At 41.4% G+C, this 20,553-nt stretch overlaps 1 protein-coding gene across 3 annotated transcripts; it reads right to left on the bottom strand.

Moving 5' to 3' along the window:
* Positions 1-1,941: 1,941 nt before the first annotated feature.
* On the bottom strand, positions 1,942-20,430 carry LOC126530837 (protein adenylyltransferase SelO, mitochondrial-like). Of its 3 annotated transcripts, none has more exons than XM_050178133.2 (13): positions 19,646-20,430; positions 15,912-16,050; positions 11,969-12,114; positions 10,592-10,715; positions 10,325-10,440; positions 10,130-10,233; positions 9,193-9,397; positions 8,800-9,000; positions 7,520-7,640; positions 6,878-7,035; positions 5,821-5,948; positions 4,526-4,626; positions 1,942-2,629 (listed from the first exon to the last, which is right to left on the bottom strand). In XM_050178133.2, the coding sequence occupies exons 1-12, from the start codon at positions 20,053-20,055 to the stop codon at positions 4,532-4,534; spliced, it is 1,947 nt and encodes a 648-aa protein (XP_050034090.1). In that variant the 5' UTR covers positions 20,056-20,430; the 3' UTR covers positions 1,942-2,629; positions 4,526-4,531. The 3 variants fall into 3 exon arrangements, with proteins under 3 accessions (XP_050034090.1, XP_054926801.1, XP_054926800.1); XM_055070825.1 differs by lacking the exon at positions 1,942-2,629 and adding an exon at positions 3,459-3,619; XM_055070826.1 differs by lacking the exon at positions 4,526-4,626.
* Positions 20,431-20,553: the final 123 nt, after the last annotated feature.

The raw sequence follows: 20,553 nt of genomic DNA, 5'->3' as shown, positions 1-20,553 counted from the left end.
GGTAACAAATAGTGAATTGTACTATCTTTCAATGTGATGCATTCAAAATGCACACCAAATAGAGCGATGCTGTCGGAACACATGACACGGCACGGAAATTGGGAGTGTGGGGTCACATGATGGTGATGAATGGGTTGGTGCAGTCGTCAAAGGTGCGCTGCAATTGCCTTGTTGAAAGCTTAAGAAAACTGGATAATAGGGGAGAATAGGCAAGAATGGCCCTGCATCTTCCAATAGAAGCAACACCAGAACGCCCGTGTCGAATGTGGAGAAGTGCAGAATGAGAGAGGAACGAACAGTCGACGTGGCATGTCCCAATTTCTACGACACCGCCATTGTGCGACTTGCAACCGTTTGGCCTATGCGTCAGTGGTATGTGATACCACATGACCGCCGCTGCCTCTGATTTTCAAGATGTCAAAGAAGTGCTCGCCAACATGCCCTACAGCAGGAAGCTGCCTTGCTTCTGGCACACATTCTAAACTATAGTTGCATTAAAATAGGACGTAATTAATGATTTTTTGCGGGTTCAGGGCTCAGAGAATTCTGGTACCATGTCATTGTTCCAAAGTCGGCAGCTATATAATAAAGCAAGAAAAGCAGTGCAAAATTTGTGAAAAATTTTCTGCAACAGAAATTTCGGGCCGCATGCAGGGCTCAGTTTCAGATACAGAGCAGCCTCCATGCAAAACGTTGCGTTTGAAACAATGAGGGCTTGTGTCACAAGAGGCTTGCAAAAGTTAGAGGTTTTTGATACTGAAACTGAAAAAAAAAAAAATACTGTTGTCATTAGCACTCGCACGAAGTGATGCATGAATAAGAAAGCGCAGCAGCTCCTTAGTATGATCTCCAGGGATTGGCTATTGCTCAGAGGCAACCTGTTGGGACCTACGTCACAGCTGCCAGCCACCAGTCGCACACGTAGTCTGCTTGGGCGCTACTTGCAGACGGCCAAGAGGAAAATTGGACAATTACCAGCCCCCCAGCTATGCCAAGATTGTTTCAGTAGTATACGTACTACTCATCTGTAACCAAATTAGCCACAGCAAAATTTTGCAGTTGGCCTTGGATATATGGCACCATTGCTAAGTAACCTTGTCATGTGCGAATAGCATATATACTCGTGCAAGGGCCCTCACTTTTTCACAGTTTTGACTAAGTACAGCACAGTGGCAGGCCATTTAGGTTCAATTTTTGGCCATACGTAATCCCAGAGATCTTTTCGTACCAAAAGGAGAGTAAGTGTAACTGTATTCATAATGCATTATTTCTTCATGCACACATGCCATGACTGTCACTGTTGCTGCTGCTCGGGCTCCGTTCAGCAGCACACTCATGGACACAGTTGTTTTTTATTTAACTCATGGCGTTGCCTATGGCTGTGACAAAGCTTTTCACAAAAACGTTCACAAACACTCGGAATCCAAAAGCAGGCAAGCTTTAGGTTTTATTTCATTTTGAATTTTGGGTTGCCAAGCTAGGGATGCAGCTCTTACTTGAGCGTTGCTACCTCCCTTGTCGCTGCCACAAACGATCATGTTAAGGTACTATTTTGTTTCACTTACCTGAGGTGCTGTAACACATCCTGCATTAATTGTCACCTGAGGCTGAAGTAGATGCCATGAATGCGTATTACTATTCACGTTGCTTTAGTGGGTAGAAGGGATACTAGCAGATGCTAAAGTACACACCAATCACTTCGATTGCTGAGCGGAAGGCATCAAGCCCAAGTATGGCTAGCAGGCATTGAAACTTGCTTAGCAGTGAAAATTGCTTGTCAGTTTCGTTATTCCGTACCTAACAATAGGAACGAGAAGCTAACAGTCCACTATATCTATGCACTGGTAGCTTTATTCAAATGCCACATTGCAGTGGCCCAACCTGTTGCATGTGTGGAGGATATGAACGTGACAGAAGTGTCGGTGATTTCACATTTAATGGTAAAGGAGTGAGACATCTTTATTTTGAATTTGCAGACACCGTACAACACTCAGTGATGCAACAGTCGGTAAAAGTGGTAAAAACATACACTTTATACACTACTTCTTTTGTTCATTATGTTCAAATCCACCTAAAGCTTAACAGAACATAGTGCAAGCCAATGTATTTCTTGATTTGTGTATCAAAGGTTGCCGTGTAAAGTGTAGCATTTCCACGCATTACAGTAGGACTTCAGCGCCACATTTCAGCACAGTACATATTATACACAGCCGCTGGCAGATGACCAGTGCTTGTCCACAAATGCAGCTTCTATAACTCTAGACAGATTGAATATTTGTAAACAAACACACAAAAGAAGGCAGATGACTATGTTGACACTGCTCTCTGCTGTTCGTCGCTTTGAACTGTAATCTTCCTTAAGCAATGTCTGAAAATTCCACTACATGTATTAAGGTTGCCTTCAGAGAAAATCCACTTCATTAAGTCGGTCAAAATTTTTTCGAACCGTATGGAATGCATTGTCAGCGCTGCTGCATCTTTGCAATGTCACACTTTGCAGCTTGTCAGCAGGAATTGGTATTGATGCTGTTGCATAAGGCCTCCTTTGCAAGTGAGAGTGAAAGCATCACAGCTTTTTCTCTCTCCCTCTTCTAAAAAATTTAGTAATGAGCTCTTGCCAAGGAAAATACTGCAAGAAAAAGTGAGAATATATCAGCACAGCCCAATAGTACCAAAAGGGCTGTAGTAGCGACATGCAAGAACCATGTTACTAGGCAGGGAAATATTCACCTTAAGCGATCAAAAAAGTAATGGATGGTGGTAACATGTTTGTTTTCCAGGTGGCAACACTTTGCTTATGTAGACAACAAAGTTAGGAGCACGTCTACAGACTCATGATTTTCTTGGCGCAGGAACTGTTAATATTGGCGCGATTTGTGCAGAACTTCAAAGAGGCATAAAGCTTTGACAGCAAAATTGTGGAGTTGTTGGGGTGCTGCCTGCCAAGCCTGAAACTATACTCAACCTTTGCAGCCTGCATGCAACAAAAATGATTTCATGTGCTATAAGAATCACTTTCGCCTTGCTGGCTGTTCCCACTGGAACTAGGCTTCCCTCCACTGTTTTCTTCAACTCCCACTTCCACACTTTTATACTTTCTACAACATACTGCCAGGAATTTATAGGAAATTTTGGTTATATGCTGGAAATTGTTATGTGCCCTCTAAGGAGCGTTTTACTGCAATAATTTTTAAAATTGGTTTGTTATTAGCAGAGGCAGAAATAAACGAAGCAGAGTACATCTCTCTTGCTACAGTACAAAGTAAAACAAGGACACTCATTCATTTGGTTTGTATGTGTCATTATTTTTTTTTAAACGTTAATGTGTCTATTGAAGCAAGCAAATACTAACTGCCATTGCCTTGAATAACTCTCAAAGTCGCACGTCACTGTGAGTGACGTCGCAGGCACTGCGAATTATGTTGGCGCACTTGTTTGAATGATGTCGACTCTCCGACTGGGAGCACAGCGCCCGTGAGAAGAAGGGTGCAACATTTTATTTGAAATTTCAGCTGTTTTCGTGGCTCGTAGTGGTGTAATACTTTGCAGACACAATCGTTGGTGTGCATTGTATGCACTGCACTTGTCAGCTCAAAATGGCCAGACCTGGTGACGAGCCCTTTAAAGAAAATCCAGCATTAAATGGGTAGCTGTCAACCCGCTTCGGTATGATCGCTTTGGTATGAGGACTCCATTTTTGAAGTTGTTGCACTAGTTCTTCCACACAAAGTCATTTCTTTATACATTGTGAAACATGGTGCATGCTCCAGTACCTGCAGTTTAGCAAAATTAAGAAGGAAGGAAGATAACAGCTGGAAAAACTTGTCTTCCAACGCCCATGTCGGCCCATGCATAAATAATTTCTTGTGCCTACACTCGTGAAAACAAATTTTATGAGCAGAAGAGCTGCCGTCGAAAAAGCCATGAAAAAGTGACATGTTTGCAAAGGTCGTTGCTAATCAACAAGGGTCAGAGACATGACTGCAATGAAAAAAAGTTAAACCCTGTACCATTTGCCCGAATTGCTGTTAACCTAAACCAATGCAGGCATGTGCTCATCTACGTAAGATATTTGCATAACATTATGCACAATGTAACGTTCAGAATGACCTTTTGTAACATTCAGAACTATGACCTCTTGAAAGAATCGAAATGTTTCTGCTAATACCTGTTGTGACTGGCTTTGCCTTCGTGACAAATTGTCTCGACCACACATAAACTATCACAGTCCAGCATAGGAAAAATTGTGCTATTTTGCAGTCTCTGCACTAACTTTCCTTTAAAAGTTTGAGTACACTTAAACCCAAATGGCTAGACAGTAAGGAGGAATCCATGGAGAAGCAGTTCACCATGGTTTACGTGAACCAGGTTTGTAATGTAAGCAACAAAGTTTTCTGTAGTGGTGAGAAAGTTGGCCACTTGCACTGCGCAACAAGATGCTGCTCTTTGTGTCCTTCCATTAATTTGCAGCTGTATCTGGTCAGTGAGAAAGGACACATTTCATTGATGTGAGTTGAACAATTACCATCTGTTAAGATGAGCAGGAGACTCTCAGTGCAGCTGTGCTCAATGCGTATCTTCCTTCGTAGAATCCTTCATCAAACACAGCTGGGCAAGCTTGCTTTCCTGGCGACGAACATAATTTCACCTCATTAGCATTCCTTCCACTTTCACTAGCAGATGTCTTTGCAGATGCAAATAAGTGCAATGTCATCTGAGGTCACTGAACTTTAGGATTGACACCTACAATTAGGAATCATCAGCAACTCGTCTCCGTGGCCACTCAACATGGCACGGCCACACAGGCCCTATCTTGAAAGCAATCTGCTATGGGTACAGAGTCTAGGTGCGCTGGGGGCTCAAAGCTTCGTGAGTCCTGTGTTCTCACCGCTTACTTCACGTTGAAGCGAGCGGCAGCACGAAGGTCAATTCGCTCGCTGCTGCTGCCGTCCTTCCTCATGCCAGCGTTTTTACGGCGAGTGTCCACGCTCATCAAGTGAGATGTTTTTATGTTTACCTGTGCGTGCGTGACACCATTCTTGTTAATTTAGTTAGTAAGCGAATGTTTACAAGTTTATTCAGTCGATAAAACTGCTATCCTTACTTCGTATAGCTGTCTGCTAAATTGCCATCAAAATCGATGCATCGCCTTTCAGGCGAAAAATTTGACTTTTTGACAAGTGGATCCATGCTCTTGCCCTAGCATTGCAGGAAGGCAATTTCTTTAGGTGACAAGTGGACCGAGGCAACACTGATATATAATAATTCTGCTACTCCTGATACAATCAGCTCTGATGGTTTCCCACACTGACTAGTCATTGGGGCAAGTGAAGGCGGTGTGAGAAATTATGGGAAATGTATTGCAAATCTTACCAGAAGTGCGAAATGAGCAGTTGTCTGCATCAGCTCAATTGACATGTCTCTTAAAGAAACTACCTCCATGCGAGCTAATGTGAAAGCATGCATCTAGAGAGGTGCAATTTGCTCTAATGCACAAAGCACATATTCTTCGAGAAAATCAGTTAAAAGTGGCATGCTATGGTGCCATCTCTTTTTTTGTGGTGTCTTCATCCTTTCCACAGCACCGTTTTTCATTTAAATAATACTGTATAGCAACACCATATTGCTTGCACCTACACGGACGAAAACTACCACACTACATGAACACTTAAGCAAATGCTAAATCACATTCTGCATCTTGGTTCATGCAATATACTTTCAACACGTGAAAGACAACATTTATCGATCTCTACTGTTATGCAAGAGACGAAGTTTTTTATAAAGTGACAGCCCTACTATGCCTATCAATGTAAGGGGTACCTTTCAGCTCCAAAGGATCATCGGAGAAAGGGTGTTGCAAAATCTTCAGCACTTTTCGTGCTTCACTGTAGTCTCCCTTCTCCGCTGCTTCAATAGCGTGTTGCGCAATGTAATTCCTGAGAATAAACCTGGAAGACATTTGGGGCAGGAGAACAACATAGATTTCGCACTCATTACCTCAGTACCTCAAGCTGATGCAAGACTTCATAGCTGATAACATCAGGCTGCACGCTAATCTGGTAAAACAACTAGAATACAGGCTCTTATTTATAATTACATGTTCTCAAATAAGGCTGAAATTGGCTTGGCTTATCATCGGGCAGAGTCCTCAAGCTGCTGAGTTTTAAAAGCAGGCTGTACCGTGTTTACACACTGCACTTCAATGCAATCGCACGTAAAAGGCGTTCTACCTTCGCATTTTTCTATTTGTATTTCACTTGGGCTCAATACAATGCAAAAGCTTGTTGCTATTATGAAATGAAGGAACTTTTTACAGAGCAAGAAAGCTATTTTAGTATGAAAAGAAACAAAACAAGGTTGTCTTATTCTCTTATTACATGAAGTTTGTGGCTCCATGCTGAGAACATTCAAAAGTAGTTTCACATGCCTTGCTGTCCTGATGTTAAGTTCGCACACCTGTTACAAAAAACTAAAGTGAACATTAAGTGCAGTGCCTTTATTCATTGTTGGAGTTCAACATCCCAAAGTGTTAGTATGTCTATGACTCATCTCTCGGCTGCTAATACAACTGTAGGACATTTTTGGCTATATCTGGTGGTACCGCTTCACATTACGACAGATCAGTGCCAAAAAGCCCATAGTATCCATCTTCACACCAAGCAGCCTTGTTGGCATTTTAATAGAATGTGTTGTTAGGCTGGCGTTTGTACTTGCAGCATTAACAAGCGCACACTTTAGCTGGGGCAAAGGAAGGCAGACACGGGAAAAGCACTCAAGGATGTTCCCCATAGCAGGTTCCAAGTCGCTATCGCTTTTTATGCACAAACTTTTCCACATATGAATGCATCTGAACAGCTTTGTTGTTTTGCAAAGCTACCTTGGGTTACTGCTGTTCATGACGCACACTCTCTCGTCCTGCAGGGCTTGCAAGTCTTCCACTCCTTCCACATCTGTCGTCAGCCTCTTGCAGTATTCCTCTATCCAGTCTGTCCACAGCTTCTTGTTTCGGGCTTTAAAGTCTTCTGCACTCATTTCCTGCATGAGCAGATGATAGCGCCTCGCGTAAAAATAAAAGCCAAATTACACACTTGCAAGCAGACATATGCATACAAAATTAACGGAAGAGCATTGGTAAACAAAACAGATGTGCTGAAAAAGATAGTGCTGCTGTTTCCAGAGAAAAGTTTGAATGCTTACAAAGTCTACATAAATGGCACTGCAGTCAAGTATCGTTATAACCAAGTTACATCCACTAAAAATAACCTCATTATTATTTGTTATAAGTATATGCACTGATATTGGCAAAAAAAAATATATAGTGGATTTTGTATTTACTTTATTTATATATGATAATTTGTTATATCAGTGTTGGCTATATCTAAGTCCGACTGTATTATGCTGCAAACACAGTGCATTTTATTAATTAAATTTGCCTGACATCTGTCACTTCCTTCAGGTTTTTTCTTCCCCCCCTTTATTGCGCACACACTTTGTTTCACCTAGTACACATTTTGTTTACCTCGAGTTCTTTGGCCTTTTCCATCTGTGCGACAATTCTTTCTTTTGCAAGGGCACCCTTGCCAAGTTGCTCTAGCAATTCTGGATTGCTCTGGGAGAGTATGAGGAACAGCTGGAAGTCTCTATAAAAGGCAACGTGAATGAATATGTTAGTGGTATGGTATCAGAAGGCACCAGGGTGGCCAGACGAAGACAAGCTGATGAGTGAATGGCTGTACCACAATAAGCGTAAATAAGCCATGCATTGTGTCCAGAAAAAATGCTAATTTATACCGAGAGAGGAAGCTAACATGAAATAGCTTAGCTTAGAAACATCTGGTTCAATCCATTCAACTTTTTTTCCTTTTCTGTTGTTTCCTTTTTGCCATTCCAAGTGACCATGAAATCTTTTTCTTTCTTTTTTAAAATCTGAAAACACATAGTGTTCAGAGCATTACGAAAAAGTGTTTAGAAATCATTAGATAAAAGTCATTAGACCAAAAGGCTTTTGCACATGCTTTATTTCATCCACACAGCAGCTACGCTTGGCCAACACAGTATTGCTTTCAACGAGCTGAGTTTACATATTTCATACTAATCAGGAGCCTGGGCAGATTGTCCAGAACCTGGATTGTAGTCTGCAGTTGTTCATGTCAGCTCCTTAAAGATCACATTTTGCTATCGGCCCAAAATGAGTGGCATTTGAGATTTTTCATGAATGCTGCCTCCAGCAGACTTTTGGTGTAGTACTCTAGATAAGTAGCTAAAGTACCCATGCACTTCGAACATGATTTTGTGTGTAAAAAACTTACAAAAAATTATCAGAAGCTGATTATTATTATTATTATTATACACTATGACATCATCCTGCACTAAGCAATAAAAGGTGCCAGATTTTTGGTTGCTATTGACATTCCCAACTAGAGATATGCAAAAACTGACGTTTGCAATTAAGAAAAAATATAAGAATCACAAAGCGAAGAAGTAATAACTGCACAGGCTAAGGTAGTACTACCACCCATGTAAATGCTCCAATATAAGATTAAAGAATTACATTTCATGACTTACTGGAATTTGCTAAATATCTTTTTGCAAATACGGTATAAACGCAATATAAAAAAAAATTATTATAAAGCTGCTATAAAAGTTGCAAGGCACTAAACGGCAATTTTTTCAGCTATTTGAGGCGAAAATATGCTAGACTAAGCAAGAAGTCTGGTGAAATAGTTGCTGCGCAGCTGACAAATGATTGGAAAACGAGCCCAGCTCATTTTGGTGGAGTGAGAATTGTAAGCTACTCACCGAGAGCTTGTCTGAGTCTTTAGGTGAGAAGTGAGTTCAGCGTGGCTACTGCAGCACGACAGAAGCTTTGACAGAAGGCTCTCCTTACTGGGCTCATGTTCTGGGTGCCCGGGAACTGCAAGCACGCTCAGACATCTGAAGGACCTTGTGAAATCGGCACCTGTCCTCTCCATGGTGTCGTAAAAAGATGTGACAAGGCCCCTGTAAATGCTTCCACATCAGTCAGAAAGCACAGAGAATTCACTGAAAGCTTCCATGCAATGCTGCTGCTAACAATTCCAAGACTCTATATTTCTCATTTGTTTGGCTATGCATAGGCAGCAGCAGAAGCACTAGTAGATACTACAGCATCAAAGACGAGCATACTCAGAAGTTGCATGCACTAATACTCACTTGTCCTCGAGGAGTTCCTTCTTGAGCAAGCCAAGCTTCTTTCTCATTCCACTTAGGAAGCATGCCTCGTATTCGGAAGCATACAGTTCTAGGCCCGGTAATGTCTTTGAGAGTGGAACAGCCGACTGTATGGCTTCTGCAAACTTCCTCAAGTTCCACAGGCAGATTTCGGGCTGTTTGATGTACGTATATCGACCTCCATCATCTGCAGTAAAGAATTTGTGCGACCAGCATAAATTTGAATGCAAACAAGTAGAAGACATCCTGAATGCATTGTTGCATCAGCACTTTCTTTTTTCATTTATAACAGTGGTTTAATTACAACGGTGGTACAAGCATGCGACCTCTGGTGGTTATGGTGTGGCAGGATATCTTCGTAACCGAGGTTGTTGCTTTAGGTGAAGCAAGCCATGGTAACAACACACCACACTGAGCGTTTTTCGCACAAGAAAGCTGCCACGTGCGCTGACGCAGTGTTCCAGCTCAAATGACACAACACAATGAGTGCATGAAGACAGTGGCAATCCTGCAGCCACGGCATTAGGCATGAAACTAATGATTAGTTAGGCTTAGCTACTTACTATGGCAAGCACCAATGACCAAGTAGTGCGTCTTCCTCAGTGCAATGCTAGAGCAGGTGTGGATTGGCTGGCCTATGTATGCCTTTCAGCATATCAATCAATCAATCGATCGATCAATCAATCAATCAATCAATCAATCAATCAATCAATCAATCAATCAATCAATCAATCAATCAATCAATCAACTTTTATTGTTTTTGATACATATAAAGACACGATATTTTTACACTGGCAAGAGCCCAGAACCCTTTCAAGGGTTGTGGCAGGGGTCCGTTTTTTTAGCATTAAATTGATGTACAACTATAACTGTACCCACCAATAGGCACCGGACAAAGCTGAGATAAGCTGAACAGCACCTGAACTGTTACAGATGTGGTCGGGGTCAAACCGCTCCATAAACCCGAACGGACCGTAGTCAATAGTAAGTCCAAGTATGCTCATGTTGTCGGTGTTCAGCACCCTGTAAAGAGAAGAGGTGCAGCTCTGTCTTGGTGCAATCTTAGTTAAAGACAGGGAAGAGCTAGGAACAGTTCTTGAAGAACAAGTCATACCCGTGGCAAAACCCTACACACTGCCACTTTGCGACGAGTCGTGCTGTCTTCTTGACAACATCCTTGAAAAATTCTATGTACATTTGCTCCCTGTCATCACCACAACTATGGTAAATCTGCATGAAGAAACAAGAAGCAGGTGAAGGAAAAAAAAAAAATGAGGCTGCTGACACTCAAAGAGTTGCCGATATAGCAGCATTACAAGCCTGCAAAATTTTTCTATATGTGGTTATCTAGTAAAAACACATACAGAGAAATGCCACTTGCCTCTGGAAAGAATATTTCAATGGCATAATTGAGGAGCTGAAGCAAGATGTCCTTGCGGCCTACGCTAGGCCCAATCCTTCCAGTGAAGCTGTCCAAGGTCTTGAATATTTCAAAAGACCCAAACCTGGAAAAGTAAAGAAACGCCTGCAATCCTTGTGGCTAGCACACCACTGTTCCAAGCTCACTTACAGAATGTTCTTAGGTGTGCTGAAAAATGTGGAATGGTGTGCCATAGATGCAATGTAAAGTGTTTGCTTTGGTCAAAACTGTGCGTAGGCTTATATAGGTTGTGACTGATACAGTTAGAGGACTAGAAAAAACAAAATTTTGATTACATCTTGTGTATCAGAGTAGCGCAGATGCATAACTCATAGCGTATCACAATGTGGAGTCCACAAGTGAATATTAACAGAGATTTTTACAAATTGGTTATGGTTTTTAAAACTGTTGAGTTAAAGGGGAGAGCCCAACGTTGGATAAAATATTTTCTAAAATACTTATTCTTCAAAGTTATAGTGCCGAAAACGTGTAGATATATGTAATTTTATGCATTTATTTCAAATGTAGGTTTAATTTCATATACTATCTTATTTCATTCTAGTTTTACACAAGTTTCCTTTATTTAATTTCTTCAGTGCAAAAAAATGGATTCCTCAGATTTTGCTATAAAATGTATCAATGGCTTCTGCATCATCCAAGGAATCTCATAAGACTAACCTTATTTCTCTGTACACCCTATAACAAGAGTTGCAAGACTTCAAAGAAGGCTTCCTGAAAAACACTCTTTTGAGCGCCATATTTGTCTGACAACTATTGTTACAGGCGAGACAACAAGTTCAGTGGGATGGTTTGCTGGGCAAGTTGGTATTCTATTCTTGAGGCAAGCAGCGTCAAAACACTTAATACAAAAGCAAGGAAGATAGACGCAGCATTGACGTCCGTCTTCTGTGTCTTCGTATCAACTCTTTTCAGGCTGCTTGCCTCAAAAAGAGCAATAAGGTTAGTCCTGCTGGATTCGTCATTGGAATCCTTACTGAATCTTATTATGGGAGTCTTATTGGATCGAAAGAAGCCTACAGAAAAACACCTATCTAAATGTCAACCTTAACGTCTTGCAACTTTAATTATTTCAAAGCTTGAAACTTCATTTCTTTTAGTTTCGACACTTAAGTTTCAAAAATTTAATTAATTGTGTAATGAATTAAGGATCCGCACAATGCTAGATTTTTGGGAATGTATTATGGACACTGCCTAGGCTGGCAGATTCTTTAGTAAAACAAATTTTAATAGCTGGGCCAACAACGTGTATCATTGTTGGGCCAGAAACGTGCAACATGTACTACATGCATTAAAAGCACATTGATAAGAAAGCCAAACCTTAGAAACGTTGGGGCAATTCGCAGAATGACTGAGCATTTCTCATCTTTGGGATGTCCATCATAGAACATGTCACGTGACACAGTTGTAGAGGATGTGACGCATGTCCCTGCCCTTGTAGTGGGAACGCCAAGGTAGTGCATGGCCTAGGAAATGAAAAGAAAAGAAAGAATTGCTGCCACTAACGTTGCCATAACTTCCAATTTAGCACTGACAAGTCTTAATCAACTTGTGGCAGCAGAACAGCCTGAATAAACACATCTTTTTTACTTGTATTCCTCGTTGTTGTTTTTTTTGCATTATAATCATGGTCCAAACCTTCTACACCCTAGAAAAAATAGTGGTAAGCATCAGAGATTACTAGAAGATATATTATAATATGCGTTTCAATGAACCAGTTTTGTTATCGGTACATAGGTAGTGGATGCATCATGGCATCACTGCGAACTGCCGCCCTCTGTTCCTTTATTGTTGAACTGCAGTATGCACAAAAGATGAAGTACCCGGGCAGAATTAACTAGCGCTGAACTCGCACCCTGTCTCTGCAATCACTGCAGCAGCCATACATGAAAGCAGCCAGGGAAAAAAAAAAAAAAAGAGCCAGCATTTTGGTTTATTTTATTATTATTATTTCTTAATTTTTTTGTGAGCAACATCGTTATAGCTAGCCATATTCTTATGCAATGTCGATGAATTTTAATCTGCATTGTGACAAGAGTGTCGAACCGAAATAAACAACGGTTCCGGACGAGTTTGGGTTCAACACACTCCAATTTCATTCCAGTTCAGTTCTGGATCGAAGAAAGAAAATTTTATAACAGTTTGTGAACCGGTTCGCAAATCGCTTTGGAGCAGTCCATTTTACCCAGCTCCATGGCGATACTATTGATTTGTTCGCATTGTACACGCATAACTTTTATCATGAGGAGGCAGAAATTTACGAATGAATTACACAGATACGGGGGAATCTTCATGTACTATTGTGCTCGATATGAGTTGCAACACGAGAATCCGTTTCTTTCTTTTGTGTGTGTGTGTGTGTTTGCGCTGTCATACATGTACTGCACATACTGCCTGTATGGCAGTATAGCAGTGCTTGCACAAAAAAATAGCTGAACACTGTTCTGATTACCGCTAGCACCCTGTTTACAAGAAAAATGGCACTTGTCAATTTTTATTATTGAAAGAACTGATGGGTGTATGCCCATGTTGAAACTTAGATTCAATGCGATAGCACATATTAAAGACACGTAATTAGTGAGAATTCCTGCCTCACTGTAAGGTTTGCATAGCTTCCACACTCATAACTATGACAGCAGTACAGTCAGTTATTCCTGTTATTCAGGTTTTTAACACAGGACTGGTGGTGAGCAAACTGTGGCGTGTGGTCTATGGGTGTCGAAGACAGTGTAAGTTCAATTGTATTACACAAACTGCAACTTCAAAGTTGTAGTCTGTTGAAAAGAAACAAGTCGGCATTTGACAAATCGTTCAGTTGGCTGCTGTTTCAGAAGCAAGTGAAGACACTGATGCTTCTGAACGGTGAACAAGAACGGTTGGTGCTGAACCATACATCAACCTTTCTTGCACATCTGCATGTGTAGTCTTTGAGCTGGCTAAGGGCAGACAAAGAAGCCCCACAAATAATTTCAAAAACTCAAAGAACATTATGCTCTTCGTGGCTAAGCACCAAACGTGCGTTGAACCTTGGCATGCAACAAAGGCAGATTTTGTGTGTTGTTTACAGCTGCAGTTACCACTCACTGAGAAGGTGACGGCATTCACTAGTGACTGCAGTGTTATGGCGAAAATAAGTTGTGCAGCTGAACTCGTTGAGAACCCTCCTTGAGGACATCGTCTTCTCCGCTTGTCATGTTTATATTGTTTTAGTGATAAGTTGACCTATTGACTAAATGTGGAGTGTCAGCAGAAATATTGATTCTGCGGAGCCCCTGAAACAACCTTTGGCTGCAGAACACAATCGGCATGGCCAACTTCAGAATTGCAAGCATCCCTGCTGAGGTGGCCATAGTTACTAGCACATGCCCATAGTCTATCTCCATTCTCACACACAATGCAACTTGTAAGTTGTAACAATCTGCTACTAGAGTGTGCCGATTGAAGAAATAGTTCTTCAAACAATCACCAATTGTTGCCTTACATGCTTGAACCATTTCGTGCCAAACCAGCAACCGTTATAATTTCTTTCAGTTCAGGTTCATTTCGAGTTCAGGCACATTCCAAAAATATCAGTTCAGGTTCGGGTTCAGTAACATGCAATATTGTGGTTCAGGTAAGGTTTTCAGTTCAGGTTCCTGTTCGGTTCAACACCTTGGTTGTGACATCACGATAATGTCGATAACACCAGGTCCGGCATTTTGAGGCTAGCTGTATTATCAAATTAAAACATTTCGGTATGTGTTTCACAATGTTTATACTTGCTGAGCATCAAACTTTTATGCGTAAAAAGCATGTGGTAGTTTTTGTGCAACTTCGAAAACAAGTCTCGGTACTCCTTGTTCATTTGCACACACATCCCAAGATTTACCTGCCAGAAGCCACTTTGTTATCACTACAATAATACAAACTTCTTCATTTATAACTGAAATTTGGGTGAGTTTGTACGTTTGAATGATTACCTTAAATAGATTACAACAGAAGAAAGAAGGACTGGACCCGCGCTAATGTTGAACTGAAGTTTATTTCCAACAAAAAGCACCTTTATGGACCACCGACAGAAAACTGCAAAGCAAATCATGGTGCATGTGCCTAGAGAATGCCAAACATCTAAACGTTATCTATCACATTGCAATGCCCTCAGAAAACAAAATGAAAAACCCATAATACCACAGTAGAAACATGCCGCACCTTATGCACCTGCAACAAAGGACCATAGACAGTATCAAATTGATATTACAGAATAATCTTTTCGATGACTCATTTCACTGTTTAGTAGGGTTATTGATGGGTGGCTGACACATGTAGGGCTATTTTTTTAATGCAGAAGGCCTCAATTTTTCACAAGTTAATCTGTATCTGCGTTTGAAAACGACTGAGGTGCTCTGTAAAAGTGGTTCTTATCCTCAAAAGAAGAGAAGAAGGAGGGTATGCTGAAGGGCCTTGGGTATAAATAATAATAAAAAAATCTGCTCTCAATAGTGCCAAATGGAATTTTTATTTTTTATATGCAATTAATCAAATAAGCCCAGTGGCTGCCAAATGACAGCACCTTTTTCTTTTCATGTGCATGAAACATGGAGGGTCAGATTTAAAGCTTCCTTTTAACGGGAGAATGCAGGCAGGTGCTTCGCGGGGACATCAGCACACATGAATGTAAATGAAGATCATGTGTTTTTGCAGCATGGTTGCTGCTGCGAGCTCTCATGATGTTCATCCTCACACTTTGCCCATAGTGCATGTTTTAGAATATTTTCGCACATGGGTGAACAAATTTAGTCGGTTTTTCTTAGTTTGCACTGCTTCAAAATCCCGATTTGATATGAAGCTAGGGCAAACATCAGTGCTACTCAACGAAAAAAGTTTAAATTATCCACTGGAGACCAGCATTCCATGCCTTCATTACAACATGGAGAGGCCTATGGGAAACACCATTCACTTAGGAACTGCAAAGGAATAAAAAATAAAATAATCAGATTCAGTGTCCTCAACCAACATGCAGCCCATGAGAGAGGATGAGTGATGAGCCCTAGATTACTTTAGACTGCTTTGGTCCCTTAAATGTGTAGCTAAACCTCAGTATGTGAGTGTTTCTGCAATCCACCGATATCAGAATGCGGCAACCGCGGCCGGGAATCGAGGAATCAAACCTGCGACCATGTGCTCTGCAGCAGCGAGTCTGGGAAAGGATGCACTATCTGAAAATGTGCAAAGAATTGGCAGGTACACAAAGTGATAAAAATATGTGCTGGTCAGGTAAACTTGCCTCGCTACATAAAAATTCTCGAAGCGATGAGCGCAGTACTTTCCTCCCATCTGCGGACCTGGAGTAGGGTGTCAAACCAGCCCCTTTCAGCTGAATTTCCCAGCGTTCACCCTTGCGGTTGATGACCTCACCTAGGTACCTTCATCATGGAATAGAAAACACCATATGCTCATTCCACAGAAAGAAAGTAGCTAATTTTGAGACCTAAACATGAAAACAAGCTCCTTTATCATAACACACTTGAGCTGTACACTTTTATATAGTTGATAGAGTATTGCAACTTGAACCTTGACACACGAACAAACATAGGTTAACATTGAAGAGTTCAAGTAAGACTAGTGGACTCACATTTCAAATCAACATATGTAAGAATTTGATTTCTTTGAAAACTTCATTCATCCTCACCGAGACATGCAAAATAGGTTGAAGAGATCTATTATTCAAATGAAACAGCAGGTTAAAAAACTGCTGTGAAATGAACCCTAATTTTGTTTAAATACTGCTTCGCAATGATGGCAAGCATTTCAACACAGGAGTGGGCCCTATACAGAACAATTCCTATGGCAAAACATGCTTGGCATTGCACTGCGACATAAAGAACCATCCTGACTGACACCTTCTGCTTTTCTAGTCAAGCCAAATGTGCTGCAATCATACAGGTGTTTTTGGAGTTTCAGGATTCGTTATGGTATACAACCAATCGCCTGCATACAATGCCATGTAGTAATCACAAATGTATCTGGTTTCCAGTCACGGATGCAGTCACCTTGTGCGGTGGCTATGTTGTTCTGCTGATGAGTGTGAGGTCATAGGTTGTTTGAATCACGGCTGTGGTGGCCGCATTTTAATGGAAGTGAAACGCAAAAACTCTTGTGTGCTTAGGCTTAGGTGCATGTTAAAGAACCATGGGTGATCAAAATTAATCCAGAGCCCTTCATTGTCATAGCCCAAGTGTTAATTTGGGACGTTAAACCCCATGAATCAAAGCCGTACAATATTCTCAGGCGCACATGGTTTCAAAGCATAGGTGCAGTAACGCAGCTTCAAGTCGTTGCTGGCAGCAAATTACTATTCCAGTGATCCCTCTTCTGATTGAAAAGCTGTCAGCACTATCAAGTATTACTCCCACTCAAACGAAGTGCCTACTGAACACACATGCGTGAGACAAAAAAAAATGTCACAGAGGCTTAACGAAAGAAATGTAAAATTTTCTATCTTATTTCAAATTTATTACTTCGCGTGGCACAAAGTTTTGGTCACAAGGTCAAGATCACCACGGTATATCAGTGACAGGTCGTAGTTATTGTCACATTGTCCTGATGGTGAAGAATCAGAGATATCGAGTGCCAAAATTGTGAATCACAAATGTAGCTCGTTAATTTGCTGAAATTGTACCCACAAGAAACAAATGACACTCAAAGCCCAATGATAGTGACGAGCACAGTCGTCGGTCATCAAACTCTGACTATGGATCAAGTGTGCTGGCTATTTATGCACGACTCATTGTACATTACAGCGTAATCACTGGTGCTTGTTTGCTTGAAATTATATGGCACTATTTACATCATGCTAATAGTGGTTAGATGGCGAAAAACAGCCACCGCAATAAGGCAAACAATTCTTCCCTTATTCATCCCACTGAAAGCAACTGAGGTGTTTTGAGAGACATTGCAGTGAAGTGTTCTGGATTAATTTTGGCTACCTGGTATTCTTAAATAGCTCAGTAAATGAGCACATTGACCTATTGAAATGTGGCCATTAAAATGTTGCCTTAGTGGCTAGGGTTCAAGCTAACAACCTCACAAGCTCAGCAGCAGTACATCACTAGCCACTAATGATGTGCGATATAGTACTACAGTCACTTTTTATCTTCAAGTAGAATGTAGCCAGCCTGCTCCTAACATGTGTGCAGTAGCATAACGTTCCCCTTTTTTCATTGTTGTCATTGTCATGACTGCACAAACTATGCGTACCTTTTAATGTTTTCGCCCATTTACAAAGGGTCTAATTGGATACAGAATTGAGTACTTGAAGGACATAGGTCCAACTTTTTCCTACCGTTTTCGATGTTTTATCATACATTTAGGAAACTTAAGATAAATTTAACGCTTAATTTGATATTTGAAGCCTGTATTTTCAGATGATTCACATTATGCTACTCAGTCACAGATCATAATGTACAATGTTGGCGGCACAACACAGAGGCTATGTGTGCGATGTGGAAACTATGTGACTGATGTAATAAGTTCAATCTTAGTGGCGACCGGTTACCATGATTGTCGGACTTGAGGCTTGTAAAGGTTAAGAAGCAGATATACCGCATTAGGATGATAAATTGTCGTTATGTCACCAGCTATGCAGAAAACTCACATGGTGACTTCATTTGCATAAAGATGATCAACTATTTTTGACAATGACGCAGTGTTCAGTGAGAATGTGTGTGCGTGTGTATGTGTATGCATGTATTACACACACACACACACGCACGCACGCACGCGCGCGCAAAGTTTCTCACTATATGACCCAGAGGGAAATCTAGTGCTGCTACGCTGTGGTATGCATGGGAATGCTGTTATATTGTGACTTCGGATTGGCAACGTTCTCGGAGAGCCAGGACACCTTGAAGACACGCCTGGCAAGCACCGGTCCGTCTGTCACAATGATTAATTTTCTACTAAAACAGCTCGTAAAAAGCTGTTTTAGCTTTATTATTACACAAAAATATGTTTTGTTTAACTATGAGAACTTGTTATTGCATATACAATTATATGATATGTAAAAAGTATCAGCGGGCCGCTAAAGTTGTAGGACAGACGACAAGATTCGTGCTCGCTTTGAAGCAGTTTGTCATCTGTTCTCGCTTTTCTTCGCTTGGTCATGCATTGTAGGTGAGTAAAGATGTAATATACATGAATGGAAACATTTTATGAAGATTTTACTTCAAGAACACGTTATTTGTGTAGCCATACCCACGTCTTAGACGACGAAGCCTCTTACAACACCAGCCAACACAAGCCTCGCAGGCACATATACCATCATTCTCATGATGGCACAGCACCCCTTAGGAACCTCCCATAGACGGTGGCACCAGATTTCTATCTAGGTGTTATAGTGAGAAACTCTCTCTCTCTCTCTATATATATATATATATATATATATATATAAACACACACATACGTTCTCAGTGAAGTGTGTGTGTGTGTTTACACACACATGCACATTCTCCCTGCTAAATACTGCGTCATTGTCAAAAATAGTCGAGCATCTTTATGCAAATGAAGTCACCATGTGAGTTTTCTGCATAGCTGGTGACCTAACGACAATTTATCATCTTAATGCAGTATATCCGCTATCTAACCTTTACAGGCATCAAGTCTAACAATCATGGTATCCGCGGTCGCCACTAAGATTGAACTTATCACTTATTCCATCAGTCATGTAGTTTCCACATAGCACACACAGGTTGTGTTGCACCTCCGGCATTGTACATTATGATCTGACTTAACATATGTGCGTGTGTGTGACGCTTAATCGCAGTTCACGATAGAATCCACCTCGTTTAAACGTATATGTGGCGCCTACGTGCGAGACGTAGTAAACGTTTCACCAAGTCCACAGAATTAAGGTAGAATATGTATTATCCGTCATGGATATAGATTGGACACTATAGGATTACTGAAATTTTCAGCATATACAAACGCAGAGTTGAGAAGCAGCAGCTGAGCAAAACGCACATTGCCGCACCATCGCCGAGCTGCCCTGCAAAGTAGCCGAACTGATGTCCACAGTAGCAGTGCGCCGCCGCTTCCGAGCCTGGGAGGAGCTTGTTGCCAGAGAAATATTCTGCCGCATCTTTCCTTTCGAACTCGGGTGGCGGGAGGTCTAGCAGCATCATTGCGTCTTCGGAGACGACAACCAGCTCTGGCGAATCGAGAGGAGTGGGCGACACCCGCGAGAACACTGCGCCACTGACAGTACGAACGTAGTTACGCGTTTCCTTGTCTATGGGCAGCGTTCTCAGGGCCAAGTTATCAAACTTCAACGTCTCGAATGTCGACATCGTTGAAAATAGGGTGAATGCTACCTGCGATGATGAACGTATCAACGATCTACAAGCACCGATGTTAAACGCCGTTGCGATCATAAAGCACTGAGTTGGCACAACCCAGACGTCATCGCAGAACTTTTAGTTTACGCGACACTGATCATCACGCACATTCAAGTCTAACACTGCCAGCAGGTATCCTACACACGGATCGTCAGTGCGAGCAGATATTTTCGAGGTGTGAAGTACCGGAAATCACGGTGCACTACACAATTGCGATAATCCTGTTGTCGCGGCGTCGCACAAAATCCCAATTGCCCAGTTGGGGTGCGAATAGTGCGCTTAGTGTTGTTAGCAGAGTGTCCCTGTTCTACTATTGAGCTGTCAAAGCAAACTTTTCCACAAACAGATGAAAAGAGAGCTAGCTCAACCGCTCAGCTGGTTCTCAGCTGTTGTGTTACCATTGGGGTTATCTCGCTCACATGGCCCACGGTCCCATAGCCCTGTCACTCAATTTACTAAAAAACAACGCAGCAATAAGGCAAAATAATGAGCTTAGAAAGATTTATAAATCTAATTTGAGGAATTTTTTTATAA

This window comes from Dermacentor andersoni, chromosome 5 (assembly GCF_023375885.2).
Source record: "Dermacentor andersoni chromosome 5, qqDerAnde1_hic_scaffold, whole genome shotgun sequence".
NCBI classification, from domain to species: Eukaryota; Metazoa; Arthropoda; class Arachnida; order Ixodida; family Ixodidae; genus Dermacentor; species Dermacentor andersoni.
Note: the sequence above shows the minus strand (reverse complement) of the source record. Positions and strands in the feature narration are given on the sequence as shown.